The sequence below is a fragment of the Drosophila virilis genome, chromosome 3 (assembly GCF_030788295.1).
Source record: "Drosophila virilis strain 15010-1051.87 chromosome 3, Dvir_AGI_RSII-ME, whole genome shotgun sequence".
Classification (NCBI taxonomy): Eukaryota; Metazoa; Arthropoda; class Insecta; order Diptera; family Drosophilidae; genus Drosophila; species Drosophila virilis.
The window spans coordinates 8,509,053-8,535,193 of NC_091545.1; the positions used below are offsets into that span (position 1 = coordinate 8,509,053).

The 26,141-nt window shown below is 40.8% G+C and overlaps 3 protein-coding genes across 8 annotated transcripts; 2 read left to right on the forward strand and 1 right to left on the reverse strand.

Annotated features, from left to right (window-relative positions):
* Window positions 1-486: 486 nt before the first annotated feature.
* Window positions 487-26,044, reverse strand: LOC6623573 (translational regulator orb2). 6 transcript variants are annotated; one of them, XM_070208302.1, is made up of 12 exons: window positions 25,904-26,043; window positions 19,081-19,183; window positions 18,513-19,003; window positions 17,199-17,284; window positions 3,591-5,102; window positions 3,349-3,529; window positions 3,020-3,280; window positions 2,759-2,965; window positions 2,575-2,655; window positions 2,268-2,456; window positions 1,811-2,199; window positions 487-1,753 (listed from the first exon to the last, which is right to left on the reverse strand). In XM_070208302.1, the coding sequence occupies exons 1-12, from the start codon at window positions 25,925-25,927 to the stop codon at window positions 1,333-1,335; spliced, it is 3,945 nt and encodes a 1,314-aa protein (XP_070064403.1). In that variant the 5' UTR covers window positions 25,928-26,043; the 3' UTR covers window positions 487-1,332. The 6 variants fall into 6 exon arrangements, with proteins under 6 accessions (XP_070064403.1, XP_015030863.1, XP_015030864.1 ...); XM_015175377.3 differs by lacking the exon at window positions 25,904-26,043 and adding an exon at window positions 22,640-22,974; XM_015175378.3 differs by lacking the exon at window positions 25,904-26,043 and adding an exon at window positions 21,546-22,300.
* GNBP3 (Gram-negative bacteria binding protein 3) lies at window positions 23,340-24,917 on the forward strand. The gene has a single exon (XM_002046760.4). The coding sequence runs from the start codon at window positions 23,361-23,363 to the stop codon at window positions 24,834-24,836; it is 1,476 nt and encodes a 491-aa protein (XP_002046796.1). The 5' UTR covers window positions 23,340-23,360; the 3' UTR covers window positions 24,837-24,917.
* Window positions 25,048-25,902, forward strand: mRpL12 (mitochondrial ribosomal protein L12). Its single transcript, XM_002046761.4, has 2 exons — window positions 25,048-25,191; window positions 25,255-25,902. Exon 2 carries the CDS (start codon window positions 25,266-25,268, stop codon window positions 25,812-25,814), a length of 549 nt encoding a protein of 182 aa, XP_002046797.1. The 5' UTR covers window positions 25,048-25,191; window positions 25,255-25,265; the 3' UTR covers window positions 25,815-25,902.
* Window positions 26,045-26,141: the final 97 nt, after the last annotated feature.

Here is a 26,141-nt window from a genome sequence, read left to right on the forward strand (position 1 = left end):
TTCTAATTTTAATTGTTTGCTATGGCTATATTCAAGTTTTTTAACTACACGTATCGAGCGAGCGCGGCGAATGCATCGTGTTTATACCTTTTGTTAAAAATGAATGTTGTACATTTTTGAATTATATATGTATACACGTTTACATACACATTATACATACACATACATACATACATATATATATATATATATATAACTATAATTAATGCATATTATAAACACGTATGTCTGTAGTTTACTTAATGTACTTTTGAAGCAAAAAGGCCCCCAACTGAAAAACTAAAATCCGAATTATAAAAAAAATGAAGTGAAAATAAATTCCAAAATACAACAAATTTCAAATGTATAATTCTGAAAATTTTCGAATTTGAATTTAAAAAATGAAAATAAATAAACATCGAATAAAAGTTTAACAAATCTTTAAATCATTTGACTTTAACTGGACCAATAAATTGGAGCAGGCATAAAAAAGCGACATTAACCGAGTTAATGGATAAATAGCCATTCATTTATTTGTTTATTCTGTTACATAAAATATATACTCGTACTTTAGCTTAACTATTATTTGTTTTCATTTGGAAAAAATTGATCATATTTTACGACCCTATTCGTGTTCTTCGGCCAGCCTTGTAAAATGATATAAGAGTTTGTTCATGTTCGGAATATTTATCCTTTGGCGAATGTTTATGTTCCATACGTAGTTTACTTAAGTGAATATAAAATTGAGTTAAACACCACACCAAATATAAATACTTTTTTTTTTTTTGCTTTGGACAAGCATTTGAAATTCACACGCATGCTTAGAGAAGTAGCTTGGAATAGACTTAAATAACTAGGCATATATATATATATATATATATTGTTGTTGTTGCAGTAAAAAGAGATATATATGTATATAGTTAGAGTATGTATTTACATACTTAGATTAGGAGCTATGTGCCTGCATTATGCTTTTGGAATACTTTGCGTAAAGACTTGAAGGAGCAACAGCTTGCATCGCCTGCAGAATAATAAATCACAACAGATCCTCAGCTGTATGTGAATATACAAAATAGAAAATTTATTTTTGGTATGTCTATAAAGTGAAGATAAAAAAAATCCTATGGGCTGTCTGTGAGTTTGAAGTTGCTTGTTGCAGAGTGTATGGAAAAAAAAGCGCTTCAAATCTGTCACATGGAATTTTTTGTTCGGTTATCGCTAAGTACTTCTAAATAACACTTGGAGCGAGATCGGAAAACGAAAATAAGCCTTGGGTAAATCACTTTTTAGAAAAGCTCAGTTGTAAATATGTTTACAAAAATTTCAACTGGAATTATTATAATTAGCCAAAAGTTACGACATAGGCGGCTCATCGCCGTAGTTGGGCTTGGCCAGGAATGGTATCGAGAAATCGACCATATTCGGATAGACCAAAAACTTATTGACCGCCTCGCACAACTTGCTCTCAATCACATTCGTAACAATGGACCAATCCACCGACTTATCGCCAACTTGCGGCTTCGTCGATATCCACAGACGCGGCGGCCCCCGGAAGCATAGCCAGACGCGATCCGACGGCGGCGGCGGTATATTCAGTGTGCCGCGTGCCACCATGCCCTTCAGCTCCACACGCAGCGTTATGTTCGCGTTCATGTTCTCCATGGCGCGCTGCACGTACGGCAGCTCCGTGGCATACTGAAACAAATTGGAGGTGGCAATGCGATCCACAATCTTGAAAATGCGCCGAGCATTGCCCGGCGAATTCTGGAAGAACCTGCAAACGGGTGGGGCTTAGATTTAGATTTTAGATTTACACAGTTGAGGCACCTACTCGGCATTGTTTGCATTCTCAACAGGTGCGCCTGGCTGCGAAGCTTCCGAATCCGACGAGGAGCCACCCGTACTCTCAGCATCGCTGTCAAAGATGGAATTGCTGCCATCCGGCTGAAGCTCATCGGGCGCACTGCGCCCCTCCACATTTGGATCTTGTGACGTTCCAGCTGCATCCGCGTTGGCGGGAGATGTCTTCGGTTTGCTGCGCACGCGCAGCAGATTCAGCTTGGTGGTAACCGTAATGTGGGCCAAGCCCTCATAGGTGACATCCGCGTCCAGCCAAATGCCGCGCTCGTCCAGCATGGGCTGCGATATGCGATGGACCAGCATGGGCGATTTGCCCAAATAGATGTTCGTGATGATGACCTCCTCCATAAAGCTGGGCAGCTACAAAATGCGAAACAGCATCAATTGAGTGGAAAGAACTGAGAGCAGCGATTGCAGCGGGCACTGACCTTTATGGAGTTGAGTTTCTTTTGCATGAATTCCTGAATCTTTATTTGCAGTCCAGGATTATGCAGGCAGCTAAACAGGCAGCGACCAAACAACACATTCGCCCAGACGACACTGCCGGACGGGCCCAGAAATAGAGACTGATTAATGCCCTTCCACAGCTCGTGTTCCTGTCGTCTGGCACGGCGATTCTATAAAATCATCAGAAGTATAAGCCAAGCACTTAAACGAGAGCCCAGACTTGGGTATATTTATCTACATTTGGCTAATGTTGCAATTAAATTAAGAAATAAACAAAATATAACCTACTCTTCGGCGATTTGACCCAGAACTCTGTGCATTATAATTGAGATTACGGCAAACGGGAATCTGGCTTTGATTGCAAGCGTTCTACGAGTACAAAAAGAATATCATAAGGGAAAAATCATAGAAATCAAAAGCCAGGCAAAAACGAAAGTCAAGGAAGGGCTGGACCTATTGTGATTATGGCTACCTGGTAGACCGTCATGAATTTTACATATTCCGGCGGATTTCGTGCGACGTCTGAGTTCATGATAAGGCCCTCATAGCCATCTTTTTGTGGGTCTGTCGTCGGATCCTCGTCGATTGCTTCGTCCAGCGTATCGGGCGTATTGGCCCCGGTATTGTCATCATTAATCAGCGAAGTCATGGAGCCGTCTTCGCCTTCCTTGAAGCGCGCCTGCAATTAAGTTACGTCAAGAATTGAAACAGAGCTACGCTTGAATTTGCACACCTTGGGAAAACCCCTTGTTAGATTGATGGCCTGCTGGGCGGCAATCGCCTGCAGATCTGTATCCTCCACATAATGCGCCATGGGCACCTGCAGCTCCGACTCGTGGACGCAGCCTCTGCTGGCCGCCATGAAGCGACGATACCAATCCTCCTTCTCGCGATCGCAGCGCGCAAACATCAGCAGACGCACCTCGTCCCCGCATGGTATGGTTATGTCCCGCACTTCCTTATCGGGCGTTATGGAATGATGCAGCTGGCGCAGCTGCAAAAAAAGAGAAGGCAGGAGGGGGGGTTAAGCATCACATATATAGTTATCCGATCTGAACCTACATCGGCGAGCATAACTGTGGTGCCAAACTCAACGGATTTCAGGGTCTCATTGGCCTGGGTGGGCGTGACGCTAGTTGCGCGAGACGTGCCCTCCGTTGGATCAGCATCCTCCATGGGTGTATAATAGCCAGTGCAGGCGTTCTTTACAATTAGCTGGATTGGATATTTGCGATTAAAGAAGCTGCAAGTGAAAAGATTTAGTCCCGCAACATCCAAGCCAAGTTATCTGATCAAGAACTCACCGCTTTCTGGCCAGGCCCATGGGCAGCAGCTCGACGCGAGCGTCGCGCAAATCGTAGGAGCGATGATCGAGAAACAGAACCTTGGCCCGATCGATGGGCTTCTCGTTCCACATGCGCCGCTTAGGTATGCGTGCATTTGTGCCGGATATCTTTAGATTCGTGCCGTCGAGGCGTATATAGATGGCTCGCGTCATGGCAAAAGAGAACGTAGCGGGATCATAGCTATCCAGCTCGTTCATCCAGCCCGCATAGCTCTTAATCGTCTTGTGCTCCTCCACGGCAGGTATCTCGCAAATGGGCATGCCATCGTAGTTGGGTATCTGAAAGGGCCGACGCTCCGGATGTGTGCCCAGCACAAGGTTCTCAAATAACCAGCTTATGTAGTGGCTGCAATAGTTCACTCCTGCGATGAACATAACGGTGGCCAGAACACCGCGCCAGAATTCGGGCAGTGGCAGCACAGTTAGCGCAACTAGGCTGCCCACAGCCAGCATCGGCTGACTGACGGCACCGGCACGCCAATTGATGGAGCTGGCGGCGCTCAGTGTGCTCCAGAGCGAGAAGCCCGACGCGTTTAGGTTGTTCCGAAGGGGCACATTGGCGACCAAGGATCTCCTTTGCAACGACTCCTCCAGGGGATTGCTTGAGTTGTTCAGCGGCAGTTCAAGAACAAAACTTCGTTCCCTGACGGTGTCAACGTCTGAAAACTGGACACTGCCCGGCTGTGCATCCGAAAACACTTGACTGCCGCTCGGCGGTGCCATGTCCTCGTGCATCTCCACGCCAGACTCAATTTCCACATCCTTGTGGGCCAGCAATATGCCGCGCTTGGCCTTGCCACTGACTATGGGAATTTCTGGAGCGGATGCGCTCTGATGCATCGGCTTGGGCTGCTCGGCCTGCTGGCCACTGCCTGTGGCCCCTTCGCTGTTCGCCTCCGCATTGTTGTTGCGTCGGCGCAAAAAGCCGCCACGTATGCTTGACGGCGCATTCGGAGCGCTGCTCTCCCTCTCCTTCTTACTCATGGCGGCTGCCTGTTGCTTGGCCTTTACCCTGGACTTGATGTGCGCAATTCCACGGCGCAGACGCGAGCCTTCTGTGGAAAGTGCAGCCGCGGCGCTAATGTCGCCGCTGCCCAGGCTGCTGCTGTCGACCAACTCAATCTCCGGGTCCGAGTCGGAGTTGTGCTGCCTCTCAATGGTCAGATGCTGCTCCTCGCTTACCGTCGTATTGATCGTGACGCACTCCGTGTCCGAGTCACCGTCGTTGGTCCAGCCCACTGTGGTGCCAGTCGTTGACTCGGCCACAATGACGGGTATAACTGAAGCGTGATGCTTGGACGATTTGATCTCTTCAATGGTCTGCGACACCTTGCCCTTGATCAGCTTCCAGGTGCCCACCGAAGCGCTACTGTTGCTGTCAATGCCACCAGCAGCTGTCACGCTGCTTGACAGCGCTGAGATTAGAGTGGGACCACTAGAGGTCGGCGAAACCCCTTCGATGCTGCCCGACCTGTAAGTGTAAAAGCAATATTCGATATAAACATGTCAGTTATTTGATTGTCACATTTGGTTGCTTAGCAAATAATTACAAAATCGCAACTCCAGCTTATTTTTTTGACGTAAGCCGAGCCAAACTAAAATAAATGTCGAACTAAAAAGCGAACCGAACCGGATCTTTTACAAATACTTTTGATATATATATATATTTTTTTGTTTCATTTGTTTAGAAAAGTTCGGCCAGCAAATTTGGCTATAACATGACCGTAAGGGTGAATTTAAGGGCCACGCTTTACTAAATTGTATTTAAATAAATATTTTATTAAATTATTGTTGGTCAATTTGGACCCCAGTCTTAAGAACCCAAAACCAAATTTAAAATATGCCCATTAGCTGTAGCCCGCAAATTCTATGTGAGAATATCTACAATTTGCAATATTCTCAGTAGAACGGGCAATCATATAATAATTCATTAATAAATAAATAAATTTAATTTCATTAAAATTTGTATAATAATATACCAAATAGTTCCACGAATTGAACCTAAAGGCAGGGAGTTGGTTTGAACCGGAAACCAGCCATCTAAAAAATAAAATAAATATGGTAAGAGACATTTTTAACCCAGAGACGCAAACACAAGCAAAAGTGACACTGTTCCGGTTCATGAACCTGGTTCAATTGCATATCCACACAGGATGCGGCACTAAAATTGACTCCATAGAAAATTATGGAACTGGTTCAAAATTTAGTTCAATGAACCAATTCCGGACTTTGACCATTTCGGGCTTAACAGCTTTCACTTGATTACGAAATATATATATTTTCAAAAAAAAAAATATGATACAAAATCCATCTCGCTTAAAAGTTATTCAAGAACAAATTTACCGGGTCTAAGCCAGACTTCAAAGGAATTCAGCTATTAATAAATACAAGAGCATTTTTTTTAATTATTCCAGAAAAGTTACTTTTATTTATTTGAATGAAGATATATGTTTTATTTTTCATTTGTTCTATATAACCTGTCTGTATTTTTTTTTTTTATTTTTTTATTTATTTTTTTTTTTTTTTTGTTACTTTATATTATTTTGGGGCGCCCTCCGCTTTGGATTGCCTTAGAAAAGGTATTGGAATATATTTTGTGTATATAATCGTACATGTATTTTTCATTCGTTACGGTTTTACATATTTCCCATTAATTATTCAATGTTGATTTGTTTGGTTTTCTGTTTTTTTTTTTTCGCTTATGTTTTTGTTTTCGTTTTTGTTTAATATTGCATTGGAGTACTGCTGATATTTTAGTTTCGACTTCGATTTAGTTTTTGTTGAGTTTCTTTAACTGGAGTTTTGTTGCATATGTCTCTAGTTGGTATGTATGTATTTTGGTTTAACTTGGTAATTTGGTTTTTGCACATGACAAATATCATATGGGGTCTCTAATTAGCTCCTATTCAAGTATATATATATATATATATATATATATAGATTTTGCATTACGTTTTTTTTTTTTGGGTTGGACATTTAACTGTTTATCTGTCAATTGGAGAACGTTTCGCAACGTCTGGAGGAAAAACATGATTGGAAATTGAGAGTTTCATTTTTATATATTTTTTTTTGATTTAGAAAACTACAAATACTTTTTTTTGCGTTTTTTTTTTGCATTTTTTCCAACTTGAATTTTGTAAAAATTAAAAAATTACGTTTATTGAAAATGACTATAAAATATGGAATATTTCGCTAAATTTGCATACGCTTCATATATAATGTATATATATACATATACATATATATATTTATTTGGTTTACTATATAGTTTTTTTTTTTTTTTTGGTTTTTTCTATTTGCCAACTTTGCTTTAGGTTTTACTAATCATATTTATACTTTTGGTTTTTGTTGTGGTTTTGTTTTTGTTTTGAATTGTATAATGCTAAAAAATTATATGCTCTTGCTTGTATTTCTGAATATTTAGCTAAAAGGAATTCATTATTAAGGGCGCTCAATTTTAGTTACATCGAAGGACTAAATCTTATATGCTGCACACATTACGTATACGCACAAAATTAAAATGGAAGAGCGTGTGCTTGACACTCGCTTTACAGGCTACTTTTTCTCAATCATTCCGATTTTTTTAATTGTTGTAAAATTCTTTAATAAGTTTAAAAAGGTACCAAATTGTTGTTTATATAACCTTGTATGTGTTTTTTTTTTTGTTGTCGATCAAAGCTTTCTCCAATTAGCATTCAAAATGTAAAGTTAATTGGGTTTAGTTTTTTTTTTTTCGTTCAAGGATTTTAGTTAAAAAATTGTCTATTTAAAAGAATTTCACTTCTCAACCGTCGTCTACCGTTTCTTTAACTAGCTACAAACGAAAAACTGTACATAAATTGTGCTATGAAAATACTCAAAAAATAATATCAATTTATTTAATAACAAATCATAAGGGCTAATCGTTTTCACTAATTTTTAACCTTTAATAGTAATTTCTAAGCCAATTTTTTTATATTTTTTATTATTACTCCTTCTGCATATTGAAATAGTTCGTAAACAAAACGCGGCTCAGGAATGCAAAGTGCACTAAGCAGAATTTTAGTTATTATACTTTTGTTCATATTTAATTTATATATATATATATATTTTTTTTTATTATTTGTAGCAATTACTTGAAGCAAGATTTCAAGTTGTTTTTTTTTGTGGTTTTCAAAAAATACATAGATATTACGTTCATAAATTTCATCAATTGTACTACGTGTAAATTTCATATAATTCTTGTTGTTGTTCATATTTTGGTATCAAAACACATATTGACCAATTTGAATAAACATATATTAAATATTTAATAATAAGTTCAAGTTCCAATACTTTTTTGTAGTCTTTTTTGTATCGTTTAAGTATATTAGTTTTATGCATGTGTAACTAATAGTTAATATATTTAATGTATTTACAATACTTTATATAGATAAAAAGTAAACAACAAAAAAAAAGAAACAAACACAATTTACTTGATGTTCATTTATTATGTTATAGCAAAAGGTTTTGTATAAATTTCATATATCAAATATTTCTATACATATTCTCCTTTAAATATACAAATATATATATATATATATATATATATATAGAAAAATAATAAAACAAGGTATAAAAGTGTATCAACGCAATCGACTAAAGCTACAAGCAACTACAAACTACAAAACATATAAAAATATATATATAAATATATATATGTATATAATTTTTAAGAGCTACGCATACAAAATATAACACTAGCTTCTGTCGTATAAAATGTTACCAAAAATCAATAATAACAAATAAAAAAACATTGATAATCTATAAGTATAAGTATTGACTTACAATTTGTATAACAAAATTTGTATAAAACTAAAAACAATATAGATAATAGTCTTGATGGCTGCTTTCGAAAGGGCGTATAAAAAGATTCTCTATAAACGCAAATGTCTTTGACTCAATCTTCTTCTGCTTCTTCTTCATCATCGTGCTGCTCGTTTTGCCTTTACATTTGGAATACTTAAATAACAAACAATTCATACCTATTTATATTATATTAATTATATATAGCACGCTACACAAGATTCCAGTTTTTGCCAAAACGTTGAGCGTTTGCTTACAATTGTTTCAAGAGTTTATTTATTTTTTTTTTTTTTTTTTACAATTATTTCTCTCTTTTTAGTAGCATATGTAAAATATTTCCATTTAATAGTTTTGTATTTGTTTTTTTTTGTTTTGTTTTGTTTTAGCATATTTAAATAAGTTTACATTTTTGCGTCATTTTGTAGAGTGTTTAACAGTTAAAGTATAAAGTATATGTTTATAAAAGTATAAAAATCTATAAAATATTGAATTTCACTACATTTAAAAAACATCCTCATTACACATTGTTACCGTTATGTGCCACGGCCTTTGCCAACCGCCATTTTGTTTGGTTTTTACACACATATTTCAGATGCCTTGTTTAAAGGACTAGCATTTCATTACATTCATGTTTTAGCACACAATTTGTTTAAAATATTTGCATAAAACATTTACACTACAAAGAGCAGGCTGCAAATTGTTAATTTTTTTTATGGTTAGAATATTTTTTCCTTTTTTTGTTTGGTTTCAATACAGTTAATGTCAATTAGCTAACAAGTTTTTTTATTTTTTAAACAAACAAACGCTTCAAGTCCTCTAATTATGCAGTTTCAAAAATATATATATATATATATATAGGACATATGTTTAATGTATATAGAATAACATATGACGTCATATGTATGCCATACTTTTATTTCTTTCAGTTTTGTTAATTGTAATATAAAAATTCTAGAAAATTGCTATTAACTTGAAAGTGCCAACCGATCGACTTTAATTACATGTTTGTGACTTTTGAGTTTAAGGTTTCGTTTAGTTTAGTTTTTTTTTTGGTTTCGTTTATGTAAACAAAGCGCGAGCAAAAATTTGCTAATAGATTTGACTATCGTTTATTAATATACATACACATTTAAAAGTCCAAAGCGACTGTTACTCAAATATGTTTTGGTTTGGTTTTGGTTTTGTAATTTTATATTTTTTGTAGTACTTGTCTTGTAGTATAGAAAAAATATCGTATTTTGTTTTCGCCTCGAAGTGCCTCTTTAAACATGCATTCTTAAGCATTCTTATGTAGCAAAAGATTTCGTATATAAATTGGAAAATCAAAAAGGTTTTTTTTACTAATTTCTCTCTTTTTTTTTGTTGTATTTTTTTTAAGGTCTACATATTTAAAAGGTTTGAGAATCGAGTTATATATATATTACACTATAAACGTTTAATGCCTCGGTTTATAGACCAAAAGCTTTTCAGATATATTCGGTTTTTACAGTCAACGGAAATACGATATTTTACTCTGAGCCTTGCACAAATACAGCATTATTTCGGGTCTTTTTTTTTTTGGTAATATTTTGGTTTAAGCTAGTTTTGGTTACGCGTTTGCCATTTCAGTAATATTACATATTATATATAAGTATGTATAGCGCAATTAACATATAGGTATATATGTATATATATATATAATTAATTATATTGTATTAAATTATTTACGAATTAGTATTGCACAAAAGTATGTATTCAGAATTCAGTTTATATATGTATGTTGTGGTTCGTATTAAATTTGCATTTTGGTTTTTGTTTCTCACCTTTGACTAAAAAACAGTTTATACAAAAATTTCTATATAAAAAGATGTCTATTATATTTTTGTTAAATATTTAAAGAGTTCATGCATTTACTCGTATATATATTATATATGTATAAAAACGTGTTACACATGGTTTAAATTGTTTTAAGATATATATGTTATTTGTGTTTCGCTTTTTATTTCCAGCTAGCAACACGCTCGGCAAATTGAAATTTTAAACAACTTACTAAAGTAAATAAATAACTAAGGCAAACAGTGTGACATAAAATACAACAAAAAACATAATACTGAACACAAGTTAATTTGACTTTTTTTTTTGTTTTTGCATAGTTAACAAATAATTATTTTTATTTAATGACGCATTTTTTGTTTAATTTTAACAAAGTTCTTCCGTGTAATAGCAGCATTTAATAGTGTGCGTAGGTGTAGCTGTGTGTGGGTGTGTGTGTGTGGATGTGTGTGTGTGGGAATTTGAAATCTTGTCGTAGGGTTTGTAATTTGTGGGCGTAAATGTAGGAGTGTATGCTGACTAGGCTCTAACCAGAAATGAGCACATAAATCGCCAGGATTGTTATTAACAAATTGCGTAATCATTGTGTATAATCGATAATCGATAATTATCGATTTATCGGCTCAACATCCTTTCGATTGCTGTTGTCCCGAGCAAGTGTGAAAATCGAATCACGTGGCATGTAAAAATCGTAGTGTAGAAATGTATTCGACCGATTTAAGGGTATCCCAAAAATGCATTTCGATTATTCTTGTTAATAATATTGTGTAACTGATTAATTTTAAATATTCCAGCTGATTTGTTTATTCTATGTCGGGATATCTAGAGTGTGTGGAATATACATATATAAATAAATATATATATATATATATTTAGTCATTGATTTGTTTACTCGTACGATTTTCACATGCAACGTAATTGTGGTAGCAAGCATAGTAATAAATTAATTCAAAATCGTATATATTCAACATATATGGTTAAGAAAATTTCAAATATATACGATTTTCCTGAGCTTAAGCCGCGAAAATTACTTAATCACCAATTAAAATAATATATATATATATATAATTAGTTGTTAGTCGATTTAGTGTGTGTGGGTCATTTGGATATTTAAACTCTGATTTGAAATGGCACGTTGTTGGTAAAAACATGTTGCAACAATACTATTTGGAAAACATATATATAATTGCAATCTTAGACAAGATATATATTGCTTATATATGTCGTATATTCGTGTGCTTTTTAACAACAAAATGCAACTTAAATTGTTGGGTTTTTGATCTCTAACTTAAATATTGTGTTGTATTGTGGCAACAATTCTTAAGATTGAAAAAACAAAAACAAAACAAAAAGCGTGTAAAGCTTGTTGTTTCTGCCTCTTTAAAAAAACGATTTGTTTTTAATAATTAATGTCAATTCGACACAAATGATTTCGATATTTCATTGAAATGCAGTTGCATTTTTCAAAAATATAAAATATCTAATCACATAAATTTTGATTAGATTCGAATTGGAAGCCACAAACTCTTCCGACTTCAAAAGATTCTGCTAAGGTTTAGGAACTTGGGGTTCGCGATTTGGTTGCTTTCCTGATGACGCACACTTCAAGAAAATTACATCACGAGCTCATTTATAATTTTAGACTAGTCTCTGGTTAAGATATGGTATACATTTAGTGCTATATACTAGTTGTCTGTCTTGCGAGGATATTTGGCTGATAGATGATGTCAACTCATTCTTGTTGGTGGTCTTGGCGTTCTTTTAGATGGCAATATTATTGTGTTTCACCTATGCAATTCTTCCTTAATTGTTTCGTATGTATATATATATAGAAAAAAAAAAAACGATTAAAATAAAGTACAAAAAATACTGTGCATGCGTCTTCCAAAAGAAAACTCAGATTCCAAAAGGGGGGCTTGTTGAAATAAATTACAACTAAAACTATGCTGTTTTTTTTTTTGGCGAGTGTGTTGCCCAGAAATGTTCGCCCATTAATGGGCCGCCTCTTGGCTGTTGCCCAGGGCTGGCAAGCAGACTGAAGCCTGTGCTCGAGGCCCTGGCGCTATTGCACCTTGTGTTGTGACTATTCTTGGGTTAGATCTACTTTAGCCTCGCCTTGGCCCGTGTGTTTTGTGTGTATGTGTCTGTGTGTGTGTATCTGTGTCATTTTTAGTGAGTGTATCCGTGCGTTTGTGTGCTTGCCTTATATACTAATTACAACTTTCTCCGGCGCTGTGCACGTCTCTCGCGTCCTTCACTCTCCGATTGCGGCCGCTCGTGTTGTTGGTGTCCACGATCATGCCTATCCTGGCGCTCCTGTCGCTCCTGCCGCTCCGGCGCCTGCTGGTGATGTGTATTGGTAAGTAATCTGGGCACTGCCAGCGCTGCGTCCAACAACCGATGTCGTTGCTCTCTCTGTTGGCGTCTCTCATCATGCAGCGCGGCCTACCAGCGCCGCCGTTAACACCAGCGAAAGGGCACCGCACGCGGCCGGTCGGCACCCTCCTTGACCAGCGGCTTGTGATACTCCCGGCCCGGACGGGAATGTATTACCGCCCAGCAGTGCTCGCAGTAATACTGCAGACAGGTCACATTCGCGCAGAAGAACGGCGCAAACTTGCCGCCGCAACGCTGTCCCTCGCACTCGTCGCACATCTGATCGTCCAGCACATAGGGCTTCACCTCCACCCGCTTGTCAATGTCGCCGTGCTGCAGCTGGACGAAGCGCGCCGATATGGCTGCTATGTAGCTCTGCTGATTCGAGAAGGCAACACGGCCGGCGCCCTTGGGATATTTGAGCTCGGGATCGGTATCGATGCCCGCATAACAGACGCCGCCATACAGGCGATCCATGATCATGGCCAGCTCGAAGGCCTTCAGTGGTCGCGGCACACCGCCCACAAAGACGGTCTTGCGCGGATCCAGAGACATGGTCGCATCCAGTACATAATCGGCATCGGCCAGACGCCAGGGTCTTATTTGCACCGCCTTGTCCTTGATGGTGGGCGAGGAGACGCACAGATATAGTTTGTCCTCGTCCGTAATGCACGAATCAATTAGCTGCTGCACGCTGCTTTCGTCCTGGAACAGCAGAAATGCATAGCCCTTGGGCGGAAAATACGACTTGGACTCGGCCTTATGCGGCCAGTCAACCACGAGCGGTCCAAAGCGACGAAACGATGTGGTTATCTCGTCCTCATCAATGTCCGGCGGCAGGCCGCCAACAAACACTTTCCGGGAGAAGCGTGCCGTGCCATCGCCAGCGTTGCCCCCATTGCCGCCCGGGATGGGCGAGTGTGGCGAATGAGGCGACAGGCGCGACGGTGAGCCCATCTTCAGTGCATTCAAGTAGACCGTTGGATCATTGCCCGCAGCTATGGCCATGGCATCAGCCTCGCTCAAGTGCTTCGGTCCGACCACGCCGCCGCCGCCGCCGGCCAGGCTGCGCATGCGCTCGTTCATCATAACCATGTTGTCGCCACCAGCTCCGCCGCCCAGCGACATGCCGCGCATATAATCACTGAGAGTGTTCTCCATGCCCACGTTGCCCCCTTGCACGTGATGCAGCTGCCCATTGGCCGTCATCATGTTGCCGTAATTACTGCCCAGATAGGGCGCATCGCCGCCGCCTGTGGCGCCAGCTGTGCCCATGCCTCCGCCGCCGCCATTGCCAATGGAGAGCGTGGGTATATTCATGTGGCCAGGACCGGGTCCTGGACCGGCTCCGCCCATGCCGTCCAGGTGTGAGCCGGCGCAGCCATAGAGCGCTGTTGGCGAATTGCCCTTGATGGGAAAGGATATGCTTCGTCTATATTTGGGCGAGACACCCGGCATGGACATGGGCGGTATGGGCGAGATGCCGCCGCTGCTGCAGCCCGCCTGAGAGCCATTATACGGCGATCCACCGCCGCCGCCGCCACCACCCGGCGAGGAGGGACTATGTGCACCACCTCCATCCCGCTGCTGCTGTTGCTGCTGCTGCTGCTGGTGCTGATGATGATGCAGTGCACTCAAATTGGGCGATAGCTGCTGTTGATGTTGCTGTTGCTGTTGCTGCTGTAGCTGGGGCGGCGGCTTGTTGAGATTGAGATTGGGCGGCAGACCGCTGCAGCTGCAGGGAAGGTAACAGAGATGAAGAGGCGTTTACAAGTTTGGAATTTGAGGTGCTTTTGCAGGGTATTCATTTGTCATTATAGATTATTTGGATATTATAAAAAGGAGCAATTTGTTCAAAGATTTGCTTCAAATTATGTTTCGGATAGGGATAGATAAAAAATGGCATTAGTTTTTTTTTTTTTGGTGTATGCTCTAAAAGGTTCATTTTTATAAACATTGCCGCCCAGCGTTCAAAATGAAAAGGATAAATTCAAAGAAATTTATGGAATTTATGGAATGTACATTAATATTTGTTACACTGGGCGTGGTTGTCTTTTAAGCAGAAGTTATCTAAGCCCTAATTGAACTAATTGAAGCCAAAGTAAAATCTCAATAAATTGCTCCCTTCTCCGGGTTTGTTTATAACGTCGATTTTTGGTTGTTGCTGTTGCGGCAATATCGATGTTGTTGCTGTTGTTTTTGTTTGGTGGTTTGGTTCTGGTGGTGGTGGCTGTGGTGGTGGTGGTTGGTGGTTTTGGTGGTGGTGGTGGTGGTGGTGTAGGATACTTGTTGTGGTTGCTGGTAATAATGCTTTTGTTTTTGGTTTTTGTTGCTGCTGTGGTTTAATGGTGTGGATGTCTCATTTTTGGGTGGTGCTAGTGGCTGTTTCGTAATATCCAATCATATATGAACAGTTAGAGATGCGCTGGCTGGTTTTTGTAATTCGAGCAGTTTTGGCAGCACTGTTTCGCCCAGTTTTAAACGCACTGTGCACGCGCTTTTAAAACATATTTCAAACGAAATTCCAAACACTTGACACTGCACACGGTTTGTTTGCGTTTTTTTTTTATTATTATTATTTTTAGTTGTTGCGATAACGATAACGATAACGATAAACGATACACACACACATACACATACATTGCTACAACAATTTCTTAAACCTCTAAGCTCTTTTAAAAGACGGCCCAGAATAACAAATTGAAAACATGGCAATAACACGCACATTGGGCGGCAATGGGTTAACAGAGGGGTGTGGGATGTTAAGGCTAATGCTAATGGATATCGAAACTAGTTCAAATTTGTATAATTTGCTACGCTCTTGTTGTTGTCGCTCTTGCTCTTGCTGTTGCTGCCACTCGCACGGCCACGCTAATTGATTGACAAAGCACAGTGGCTGCCAAACTGTACGGCCATGCCCAGACATGGAAAATTTGTAATTTCAGAAAAGGTCTGCGACGTTGCCATAACGCAAAGGCGGCTGGGATTTAAATTGAGTTGAGGGGGGCGGCCATTAATGAGGATGGCGAGTCGGATGCTGTTGATGTTGTCTGCTGCAGATGACGATGATGATAATGATGATGCGAATGTATAGCATGCAGAAACGTGTACAAGTGTAAAAAGATAAAAAAAAATATATAAAAAAAGGCGGGGTAGGCTCTGAGTCGGTGGTGGTTGGTTGGTAGTTACTTTGACGGCGTGTGTCTGCCTGATAAGCAAGGCCTGCATTCGAGCCACGCAGGTGTCGCACGCGCCAGCAAGACGTAACGATATTGCCAGTGTTGGAAAATGCAATTACAAAATGCAATTAGCAGCAAGTAATAAGTTTATATCGGAAAAAAGAAATGCCAAAGGAAATGAAAAAGCTGAACGGAAGAACGCTCAAAAAGGCAAAGATTTCATATTTGATTGGCAGGCAAATCGAAAAGCCGACAGCAAATGCACGAAAATCAATAAAAGTCAAGCTTAAAGCATTAAGCATTCTGGTTAGCGCCCAGACACAGCACATTTTCAATATTTTAAATGTAAAAAAAGGCAAATACGTCAGAGACCAGACGCAGGTTTGCCCACACACAAAACGACCAAGACCCAGACGGGGGCGGCTCAGCACTTGAAACAGCAAAGTTCTAGACGTACTTGCAACTGTACAGAAATGTGAGTGCATTTTATATATATATAGTAGAGTTGCTGCATACATGCGACATAAACAAAGCCCAGTTGCTGCCGTAGTGCACTTTACAGACTCGCGCACACGAGCAGAGGGCGGGGCTGCTCGCACGCTTTAAAACCGGCAGTCAACATGCTTTATGGCCGGTAGGCGGCGAATGCATTAAAAATTCACAAGTACAGCAAATAGGCAAAAAAAAAAATCAAAGTCGCAAACTTCAAACTTTCGGTCAACGAACTCGTGCTGCAAGTGTGCGCAACAGGCTGTTGACGCTTTTGAACACTGTCGCCCAATCGGGTAAGGGGAACAACGTGAAGTTGGCTGCGCAAGCAACGCGTGCAAATTTCCGAAGTGCAACAAATTGACGATTAGCACGCACGCACCATAAAATGGCAGGCAGATATTAATTAAAATTAACATTACGTGTAAAAGCAAAGCACATTTTTCATTAGTAAACGCATTTGTCATGCGTATGAAGTTATTTGATTACGCATTTACATTCCAATCGCAGCCAACTTAATGCTGTGGTGAATATACATGTATTGCGGGCTGCCAGATCTCTAAAGTAGCCTGCCAATAATTTAAAAGGCAGCTTCCAATGGGGCATCACAAAAATAAACAAAGCAGCAGAAATCAACAGCTGCACAACGGGGAATTTTGTATGTGAAACTCGTGTGTGTGTGTGTGTGTGTGTGTGTGTGTGTGTGGGTATGTAGATGAGTGTATTAATTCAATTTGGCAGATATGCAAATTTGCATGGCGCACATGTAATAGCAACAACAACAACAATAGGAACGTATACAAGGGGGTTTATCAAACAATAAATTCGGTATGTCAGGCTCTGTGTGTTAGGATGTAAAGATTTCTAGTTTGCTGTCAGACACTCACCTCTTGCGATTGAAGAAGCCTCCGCTGCCAGCACCGGCTCCGCCTGCACCTTGCAGATAGTTGTTGCGCAGATTCACCTCCTCGTTCTGTGTTGCATAAATAGAGAGAGAGAGCGGGTCAGAAGGGCGAAACATTTTGCAACAATGAGTAATGCTATTGCCAAAATGATTTTGCAATCGAATATCAGCAACAGCACATCTGTCGAGCGTTTATTTTTTCTATCTTTTTTCTTTTTTGGCACACACAAAAATAGATGCTCGGAAATTCAAATAAATTTGTCTGACACTAGCGTGAGGCTCACGAAAATAAATCCCCGCACAGCTGACTGGCCGACTGTCAGATAACGAGAAACGAAAACAAAAATAAATTCCGCTAAAAAGTGAAAACTACTGTGATCGCAAATCATATAAATATGACACTAATTTAAGCAACTAAATGCTAAATGCTAATTAACCATTGCCGCACGCCAGACTGGATGTTTAGTCCAACCGCTTAGTGCCTCACTAACCGCGACTAAGGCGAGCAGTGTGACAAATCAAAATGAATCACGCTGCCAGCCGACTGCTGATAACGGTATTAAGAAACAATACCCAGAAGGAATGGTGATGAACCATATAGCGAAGACCAAATACACTATGGGAAAAAGATTGCGCCAATGAATCTATTATGAAATCTTACTTTTGAATAGGGAAAAAATAAGTATTAGCTTCTAATATATGTACTATTTTCGATATAATTTTACAGGGAAATTTAACGATTGGTAATGCCCAAATGATATAACAGTTCTTTTGAAAATTCCGATGAATTGATATCCCTTAAGGATATAAAATATTATATAGAGGAATTCCGATTCAATGTATCGAATTCAATGAATTAATATCCGTTTGGATCAGGGAATTATACATTTAGATAGAAAGCATACCAAAATAAAATATATATTACTTTTGATCAGATTCTTCTATTAAGTGGAAGCATCCACTATATAATATCAGCAATGGATTAAAGTCTATTCGAATTTATTGCCTTTGAAACAAAGGGCATATCAAAATAAAATACTATGAAAAAATATTTCTGTATACTGAATTCCCGATTTCTGAAGCTAATATAGATTAAGGTACCTAATGTATTTAATCCATTTTACATAGAATAGTACAGATAACTGAAGTTTATATGCTTGACTCCACTTTCATTGCCTTCGTTGCCCAAACTGAGCCAGAAAGCGAATATTCTCTTCACTCACATTAGCTCCTTTTAGTGTGCGCCAATTATCGATAAACAGTTGGATGCACATTTACAAAGTAATCGAATACTTACGCCAAAAAGTGCTGCGGCTTGCTGTTGCTGCTGTTGATGTTGATGCAGATGTTGCTGCTGCTGTTGCTGCTGCTGCTGTTGCTGTTGCTGCTGCTGTGAGGGGCTGCTGGAGAGCGAATGCGAGTCACAGGGATTGACCATCATGCCCAGAGCGCCATTGTTCTTAATGCCCATCAAGGTGGGCGAGGCATCGCCCCCGCCACTGATCCCGCCGCTGGGACTGTGGCTGTGCTGCTGCTGTTGCTGCTGCGGCTGCTGATGCGTGCTTTGATGAAACGAATGGAGTATGTCGTCCAGCGACTCCTGGTTGGCATTAAAACGCACCGCGATGGGCGTGCTGCTGCTTAGGCCGGGCGGTGTCTTAATTGTGGTTGGCACTGTTGCCGGCACCGCCGATGTGGGTGTTGTTGCCAGGCTACCGACGACCGATGTGGACGCCGAGCCAGATAGATTGCTGTTGCTGCCGCTGGCGCTGCTATTGGCGCTGCTGCCTGTAAAGGTGGTTAAAGGGTAGAGAAAATTCGTTTAGTTTCTCCTTCACACCCTCTTCTGGCTCTCCTCTACGAACCTTTTGGTAATTTAAGCGAGTCCATGGTGCCCGCACCGACTATTAATGGCTTTGTACGGCTGCACTTGATGAGCTGCGTCGACGGGCGTTGCGTTGCCTTAGCCTACATTAAATGTGGGCCACCAGAGAATGTATCCAAAACATCAATCAGACACAACGACAGCAAAAAGACAGAACAACAAAGACGGCACATGAAAGTGGAATGGAAAATATATATAAGACATAGCTAGGTACACGTCATGCGATTAGTTTATCATATTTCTGTACGCCCGCTTTTCGAAAATGTCAAATGGTTCCGCACGTAATTGCGTTTAAAAATAAACAAAAAGCAACACAAGAAACATCAAAAATAACAAAGAATAACACAGCAACTACTTGACAGAGACTATTCGACAATAAATACTACTTTTTTTTGGCTATTTATAAATTAATATTTTATCTATTGCTGCGCCGTTTGATGTTGGCAATTTCTCATTTCGCATATTATCGAAATATAAGGGGAATCACAAAATAGTCATCGCTGGTGGAATTTTTAATACATTTTTTTTCTATAGGCAACTGCAGAGTGCACGGATTAGTGACAGGGGAAGAAACTGGTTCGAATTCTGGACTGCAATGTTTTACTATTTTGGAATATTACGAGATATCGTTCCCATTAGCTCCACTCACAGCACTGACCATCCATCTAATTGCATTTGGTTGTGACGGCCGCGTTGCCAATTTTAATGTCCATACAAATTTACTATCAGTGCACGTTTTATCGCAACACAACCAAATGGTTGATAAAAGTGCCCATTAAATGCGCCTTGCTTGTTCTTCAATTGTTCAATAATAGCAACAATAAATCGCTTGATAAAAACAAAGTAGTGCTGGGCATGAGCAATAGAGAGAAACATGCTCTGAAATTTGTGGCGCAGCTCTTCCAGCTAGAACTGGAGAGCTCAAATATTCCATATAGAGCTGGAGAGCTCAAATACTCGTGTTACCCCGTTTACCATATGGTGGTCCAATCTCTCGGAAGCTCTATGCACGCATTTCACTCTGAAATTGGAACTTGTCACCGGAAAACGCCGATTGTTGTAAAACAAGCCGAACCACGGGGGCAGTGGGACGTTTAATTAGTTAAATGCAAAGAGACAACGGCAACAAAATTGTTTTGCCAATGAATATGTGCGCTGAGGCGTAGACAGCTGTCCGCAGTTGCCCTACCAAAGCCTATGTACATATGCACAGAAATTTAGTAAATGGCGTTTACAACGGCAGCATAATTGGGAATCATGAAAATCGTATAGAAAAGCGCTAAGCACGAGGCCGCGCATTTACCTAAATGGAAATTATGAAAATCGCATAGAAAGGCGGCTAGGCATTAGAAGTTTGCTGTACATTTATATAAATGGGAATCATGAAAATCGCATAGAAGGGCGCTTAGCATGAGGCTGGGCATTTACTAAATGGGAATCATGAAAATCGCATAGAAAGGCGCTTAGCTGGCTGTACATTTACCTAAATGGGAATCATGGCAAAGCGCATACAGTTTCTGCTGAAAGGGTATAAGAGCATAATCAATACATAAATTTGTCCCACAAACGAGAGCAGAGCGACCCCCCAAAAAAAAAACAAGCAAGTAACTCGGAATTACAGCAACGATGCAGGCAGAGGCCGAGCAATAACAATGACAGTAACGCCCCCCATCCTGGCACGCACACACACACGCACTCGTTACAGACACATACGCACTCGCACACGGAAAAACATATGTAAAGTGCCGCCAAAAGCATAGACAGCTTGGCTCAGGCAGCAGCAGAATCCACAAGAGAGCGCAAATGTGGCGCGTTATGTCTGGGAGAGCGAAGTGCTGCACGCTTGCATGTGTGCGTGTGTATGCATGTGTGTGTGTGCGTGCATGCGTGTGGGTGTATGTGTGTTTGTGCAAACAAATTTATCTGCTTGAAGGTACTTTGAACAAATGAAATTTTGTTTTCTTTTTGCTAGTGCTGTAGAATGCTCAAAAGAATTTGTATTATCACACGTCTGCAATTAGATTTAGTAACTGGGCCAAATAGGCGAGCGTTTTTCTCTACTCTTTGCTCTCTATGGACGAACCAAAAGGGAGGGGGGGCGCGTGCGAGAGCTGGCCTGAGATTTAGGGGTTATTACGGTGTTTGCTTTGCTCAACTGTTTCGCTGCCGTCGACGCTCGTTTCGACGCTCGTCGTTCCGTTCGCCAGTGCCCCAATTTCAATTGGTTACGCACAACAGAGAAAAAGGCAACCCTGCTTCGGGGTTGCGCTGTCATCCGCATGAAATTAGGCCAAATGCTGCGCACAGATATAGTTAAATATCAAGTGACATTTTGACAGGTGCAAACGAGGCGAGTCGAAAACTGAAAATTGCTTTTTTATATCTTTTACCCGCCCCCGCCGCGACCCTACAACCGATTAATATTGTAGCGCTAATAACACTAACCTTTTGTACTTAGAATTTCGCTTTGGCCTCGTCGGCAGTTGTTGCAACGACGCACGAGCGAGCACGAAGGTTGACGACGAAAACACGACACGACGACACGAAAACTTTCAGGTGCAAGTTTTTCTTTTGCGTTTGTGTGCGTGCGTTACATTTCCGGGGGTGTAGGCAGGCAGGCCGTCTCACTCACACTCGCGCTGTTATGTGTGACGTATATGGCACTATGTATTTTTTTTTTGTTTTTTTTTTTTTTATTTTCTGCAACAGCAGCAGCAAAAATTCCTTTGCTGCGGCAGCGAATTTTTTCTTCCTTTTATGTAAACGATGCGAGAGTTTCAAGCAGCTTTAGCATTTATTTTCATTTAAAAACTTCAACGCGACATTTGATACCGAGTTGTTGTTGTTCATGATTTTATCTCACTTAGTGCACACATTACAGAATAACAAACAATTAAACACACGCACAACAGCACACGATTTTCCCTTCATACAAAAAATTTAAATTACACTAGAAATTTTGGTTTTAAGAAAACACATAATGTTTACACTAGAATTTGAAGCTTAGTATCCAATGAAATTAATTTGTTTTTTTTTTTTTTTGTTAATTTTCGAACAGCTCCGTCCGCTCGCTAGCGCGACGATTGTGAGACTGAATTCTAAAAATTTTCACTGCTGCCAGCTTTTCACAAGCTTGTTTTGTCGTACTCGTCGCCTACTTTTCCGACACAAACTCAAGCGCGCACGACGAAAAATCAATCATCTTCGGTTGTTTTGCTTTCATACGGTGTTTCGTGCTTTGCTGACAGCCCAACAACAACAACAGAAACGACAGCTGCTCGGAGTGCAGCGTTGCCGTTGTGCATTATTGCAATTTATGCCGATATATCGATATATTTATAATGTAATTCAAACAATAAAATGCAACTGAATGAATTACGGATAACAATTGCATTTATGCATTACATAAATATATTACACTATTATATACTATATGTAAATGAGTTGAATCATCTGGCAACACTACGCCGCATTGCATTGCCAGCAACGAAAGCAGAATACAAGAAAACAAGCGAATTACATAAAAGAGCGCTACTTACAATAACAACGCCAACAACGTTCCTGTGCCACTATTGTTTCAGGTATACAAAAAACTGCACAAACATCAGCTGCGTCTTATGGATGTCGTTTGCAACACACACGCGCGCGCGATTGTCAGCGATGTTGTTCTTTAGGTTTTGGCCTTTGTGTAATATGTGTATACAAAATATATGTGCACCCTTTTGTTGTTACCCCACTAGAAAAAGCTGTGTCAGATATTTTTCACTAATTTATGTACATAATTCTTATTTTATATTTTTTTTGTGGGTTTTTGTGTAATTTTTATACAAGTTTTCCTAGACAACTACGATAGCTGCTCAGACAAGCAGTCGACCTGCAACTAAACATTTTACAGTAAGCTTTTTACAGCTGTTTCGTCGCCTACTTCGATCTTTATTTATCGATGTGGCCACACTGAAACGATAGACAGCGCGCGCGTTTGCGTATTCAAAAATCGATTTATTACAATTAAAATTAGATACACACACAAACGCACGTACAACTTGAAATGTTCAATATATACTATATGTAATGCAATTAAACATATCCATTGCCGTTCTCATACCGGTTGATCTTTTCATAGGGAAACACATTAAAAAGAATCACGACCGTGCTAGTGATAGTATGTACACTAACAAATAAGACCGGTTTTTTGATAAGCGACTCTACTCAAGATTCTTTATTTGAGCTTTGTGCGCATTTGTTATTCTCAACGCCGTCATGTCGCACGGCTTGCGCTTTGTTTTCTGTGGGTTTTTCCTGCTGCTACTGGCCCTGGCCAGTGGCTACAAGGTGCCCAAGGCTAAAATTGAGGTGTTCTACCCGAAAGGCTTTGAGGTATCCATACCGCACGAGGAGGGCATTACGCTGTTCGCCTTCCATGGCAAACTGAATGAGGAGATGGAAGGTCTGGAGGCAGGCACTTGGGCACGTGACATTGTCAAGATGAAAAACGGACGTTGGACTTTCCGAGATCGCCAGGCCGAGCTAAAACCAGGCGACGTTCTATACTATTGGACCTACGTTATCTACAACGGCCTGGGTTATCGCGAAGATGATGGCGCTTTCGCGGTAAATGCATTCAGTGGCAGCACGCCGTCGCCCGTTTCAACGACTGCGTCACCACCGCGAACAACAACTCCATTCACGGGAGACCCAGATTTCGACATTAGGTTCGGCGCTTGTGATCCTCCCAAGACGCATGTGAACGGCGTGCCGACTCGTTGCGTTAGCCAACTTATTTTTGTGGAGGAATTTAACGCTGGCAGGCTGGATCCGGCCAAATGGCTGCTGGAGCATCGTTTCTCTGGCGTTCCCGATTATGAGTTTAACATATACACGAATGATGCACCCGATACGTTGAGCCTGGTCAATGGAAAGGTTGTGCTGAAGCCCTTTTCAACGAAACGCTTGTACAAACAAAGTTTGGACTCTAAGTTGGATCTGGGAAGCGAATGCACTGGCGAAAAGGGCACTGCGGACTGTGTCCGTGATGCCAGGAACAGGCCGGACAAGCTGCCCCCACTAGTGTCCGCACAGTTCTCCACCAAGAAGAGCTTCTCCTTCAAATACGGACGGGTCGAGGTGCGCGCCAAGATGCCGCGGGCCAAATACCTGGTGCCCCAGCTATGGCTACAGCCCAAGGCCCATGCTTACGGCAAAGACGACTATCAGTCTGGTCAGTTGCGCATTGCCTATGCCCGACAAACGACTGGGGGACAACTGGACCTTTATGCCGGAGCATTGCTCAATGCTCAGGAGCCGTTGCGTTCCACCAAGCTGTGCCACAGGCTAGGCTCCAGCAGCAGCAGCGACGATTGGAGCGAGAGCTTCCACAACTATACGCTGGAGTGGACGCCACGGCAGCTCAAGTGGTTCGTGGATGGACAGGAGCTGTGCACCAAGGGCAGTGAGACTGGCGCATTCAGCGAGACGAGCGTTGCCAATAAAAGGCTGCCAAATGCGGATGAGCTGGAGAAGGGCACTGGCATTGCGCCCTTTGATCAGGAATTCTATTTGACCTTTGGCTTAGGCGTTGCAGGATTCAATGAGTTCTATTACGACCCAGATAAGCCTTGGCATGAGGCAGATCCTCGAGCCATGAGCGATTTTTGGAACACTTTTAAGACAAAGCAGGATCAGTGGCTAGATCAGGCACAGCTGACAATTGATTATGTCAAGGTTTATAGTGTTTAAACGTAACAGCTTATATAAGGGCCTAATAATTAATGGATATACCTGCCGAAAATAAAAATTGTATATTGAATTTTTAACAAATGTTTTTCAATAATAGCCCAGTATTAGGTTAGCAAGCATATATGTATTTGAAAGCAGCCAGATCTGACCAAAAAAAGCTACATTTACCAAGCTATTATTTTTAGCTGTCTATTTGAAATCTCGATAGTTCAATTATTTAATAGGGTAACACTGCCCGCATCGATAACAGAGTCTGGAGCACGAACAGCTGTGCGTCTATTGCCCTTTTTCGGTAAACTTCCATCACTAGTGCTCACATAACCCTCTGCGGCATTTGCCCATTAGAAAAACACAAGTAAATGGAAATAGATTCATATTTAGATGTTTGGCTAACTTAAATCATGTTTCTCATTGCCAGCTGAACACAAAATGCAAATCACACGCCTTGTGCTGCGTCAACTTAGACGCCAAATCCATGTTCAACGTCAGTACAGTGCTGCTGCTCCGGCCGCAGCTGCAGCAGCTGAGAAACTCGTGCCACCCGTGCCGGAAGGTGTCGCCAAGCCACCCAACCCAAAGCTGGACAGTATCGTCAACAATATAGCCGCGCTTAATCTGCTCGAGGTGGCCGAACTGAGCACGCTGCTGAAACAAAAACTGAATCTGCCAGAGACTGCATTTGCGCCCCAGTTCGCTGCCGCCGGCCCCGCGCGTGCGGCTGCTGCCGATGATGAGGAGGAGGCGGCGCCCAAGAAAGTACAAACCTCGTTCAAGGTGAAGATGATCAAGTTCGATGAGAAGCAAAAGGTGGCGCTAATTAAGGAGGTGAAGAATCTGCTCGAGGGCATGAATCTGGTGCAGGCCAAGAAGTTTGTGGAGAGTGCGCCGACCATTGTCAAGGAGGACGTTACGAAAGAGGAAGCCGAGAAGCTGAAGGAGGCGTTGGCCAAGGCGGGCGCCATCATTGAAATTGAATAAGCTAACTTTTTACCACTATTTGGCACTAATATCTAGATGCTAGTTATTTGTTGTAATAAAAAACGTGACAGCACATGCTGTAAACTTACCGGTATGCCTTCTAAAAAACACATTTATGAAATAACTGTTATTTGTGGCAACTTTGTTGCAACTTTCTACGGGGTTTCCTCACAAGAATTGACCACTTTTACCTTTCTGAATGAGTTTAAACATTAATTAGTAGCCGGCACATATATTAACTCGATGCAATTAGTGCGACTTTGCTAATTGAAGTCGTGCGCAGTGCCCATCACTAGGCGATGAATGCAGTTGCGGTTTGAGCAACGC

What these genes read in the sequence shown, in the direction of transcription:
- GNBP3 (XM_002046760.4), top strand. Translation starts at nt 23,361, where the DNA reads ATGTCGCACGGCTTGCGCTTTGTTTTCTGTGGGTTTTTCCTGCTGCTA.
- mRpL12 (XM_002046761.4), top strand. Translation starts at nt 25,266, where the DNA reads ATGCAAATCACACGCCTTGTGCTGCGTCAACTTAGACGCCAAATCCAT.
- LOC6623573 (XM_070208302.1), bottom strand. Translation starts at nt 25,927, where the DNA reads ATGTGTTTTTTAGAAGGCATACCG. An exon ending in CTCGCTTAAATTACCAAAAG is followed by an intron (nt 19,004 to 19,080) that starts GTTCGTAGAGGA and finishes CCACCTTTACAG; the next exon opens with GCAGCAGCGCCAATAGCAGC. An exon ending in CTGGGTCAAATCGCCGAAGA is followed by an intron (nt 2,457 to 2,574) that starts GTAGGTTATATT and finishes ATGATTTTATAG; the next exon opens with AATCGCCGTGCCAGACGACA.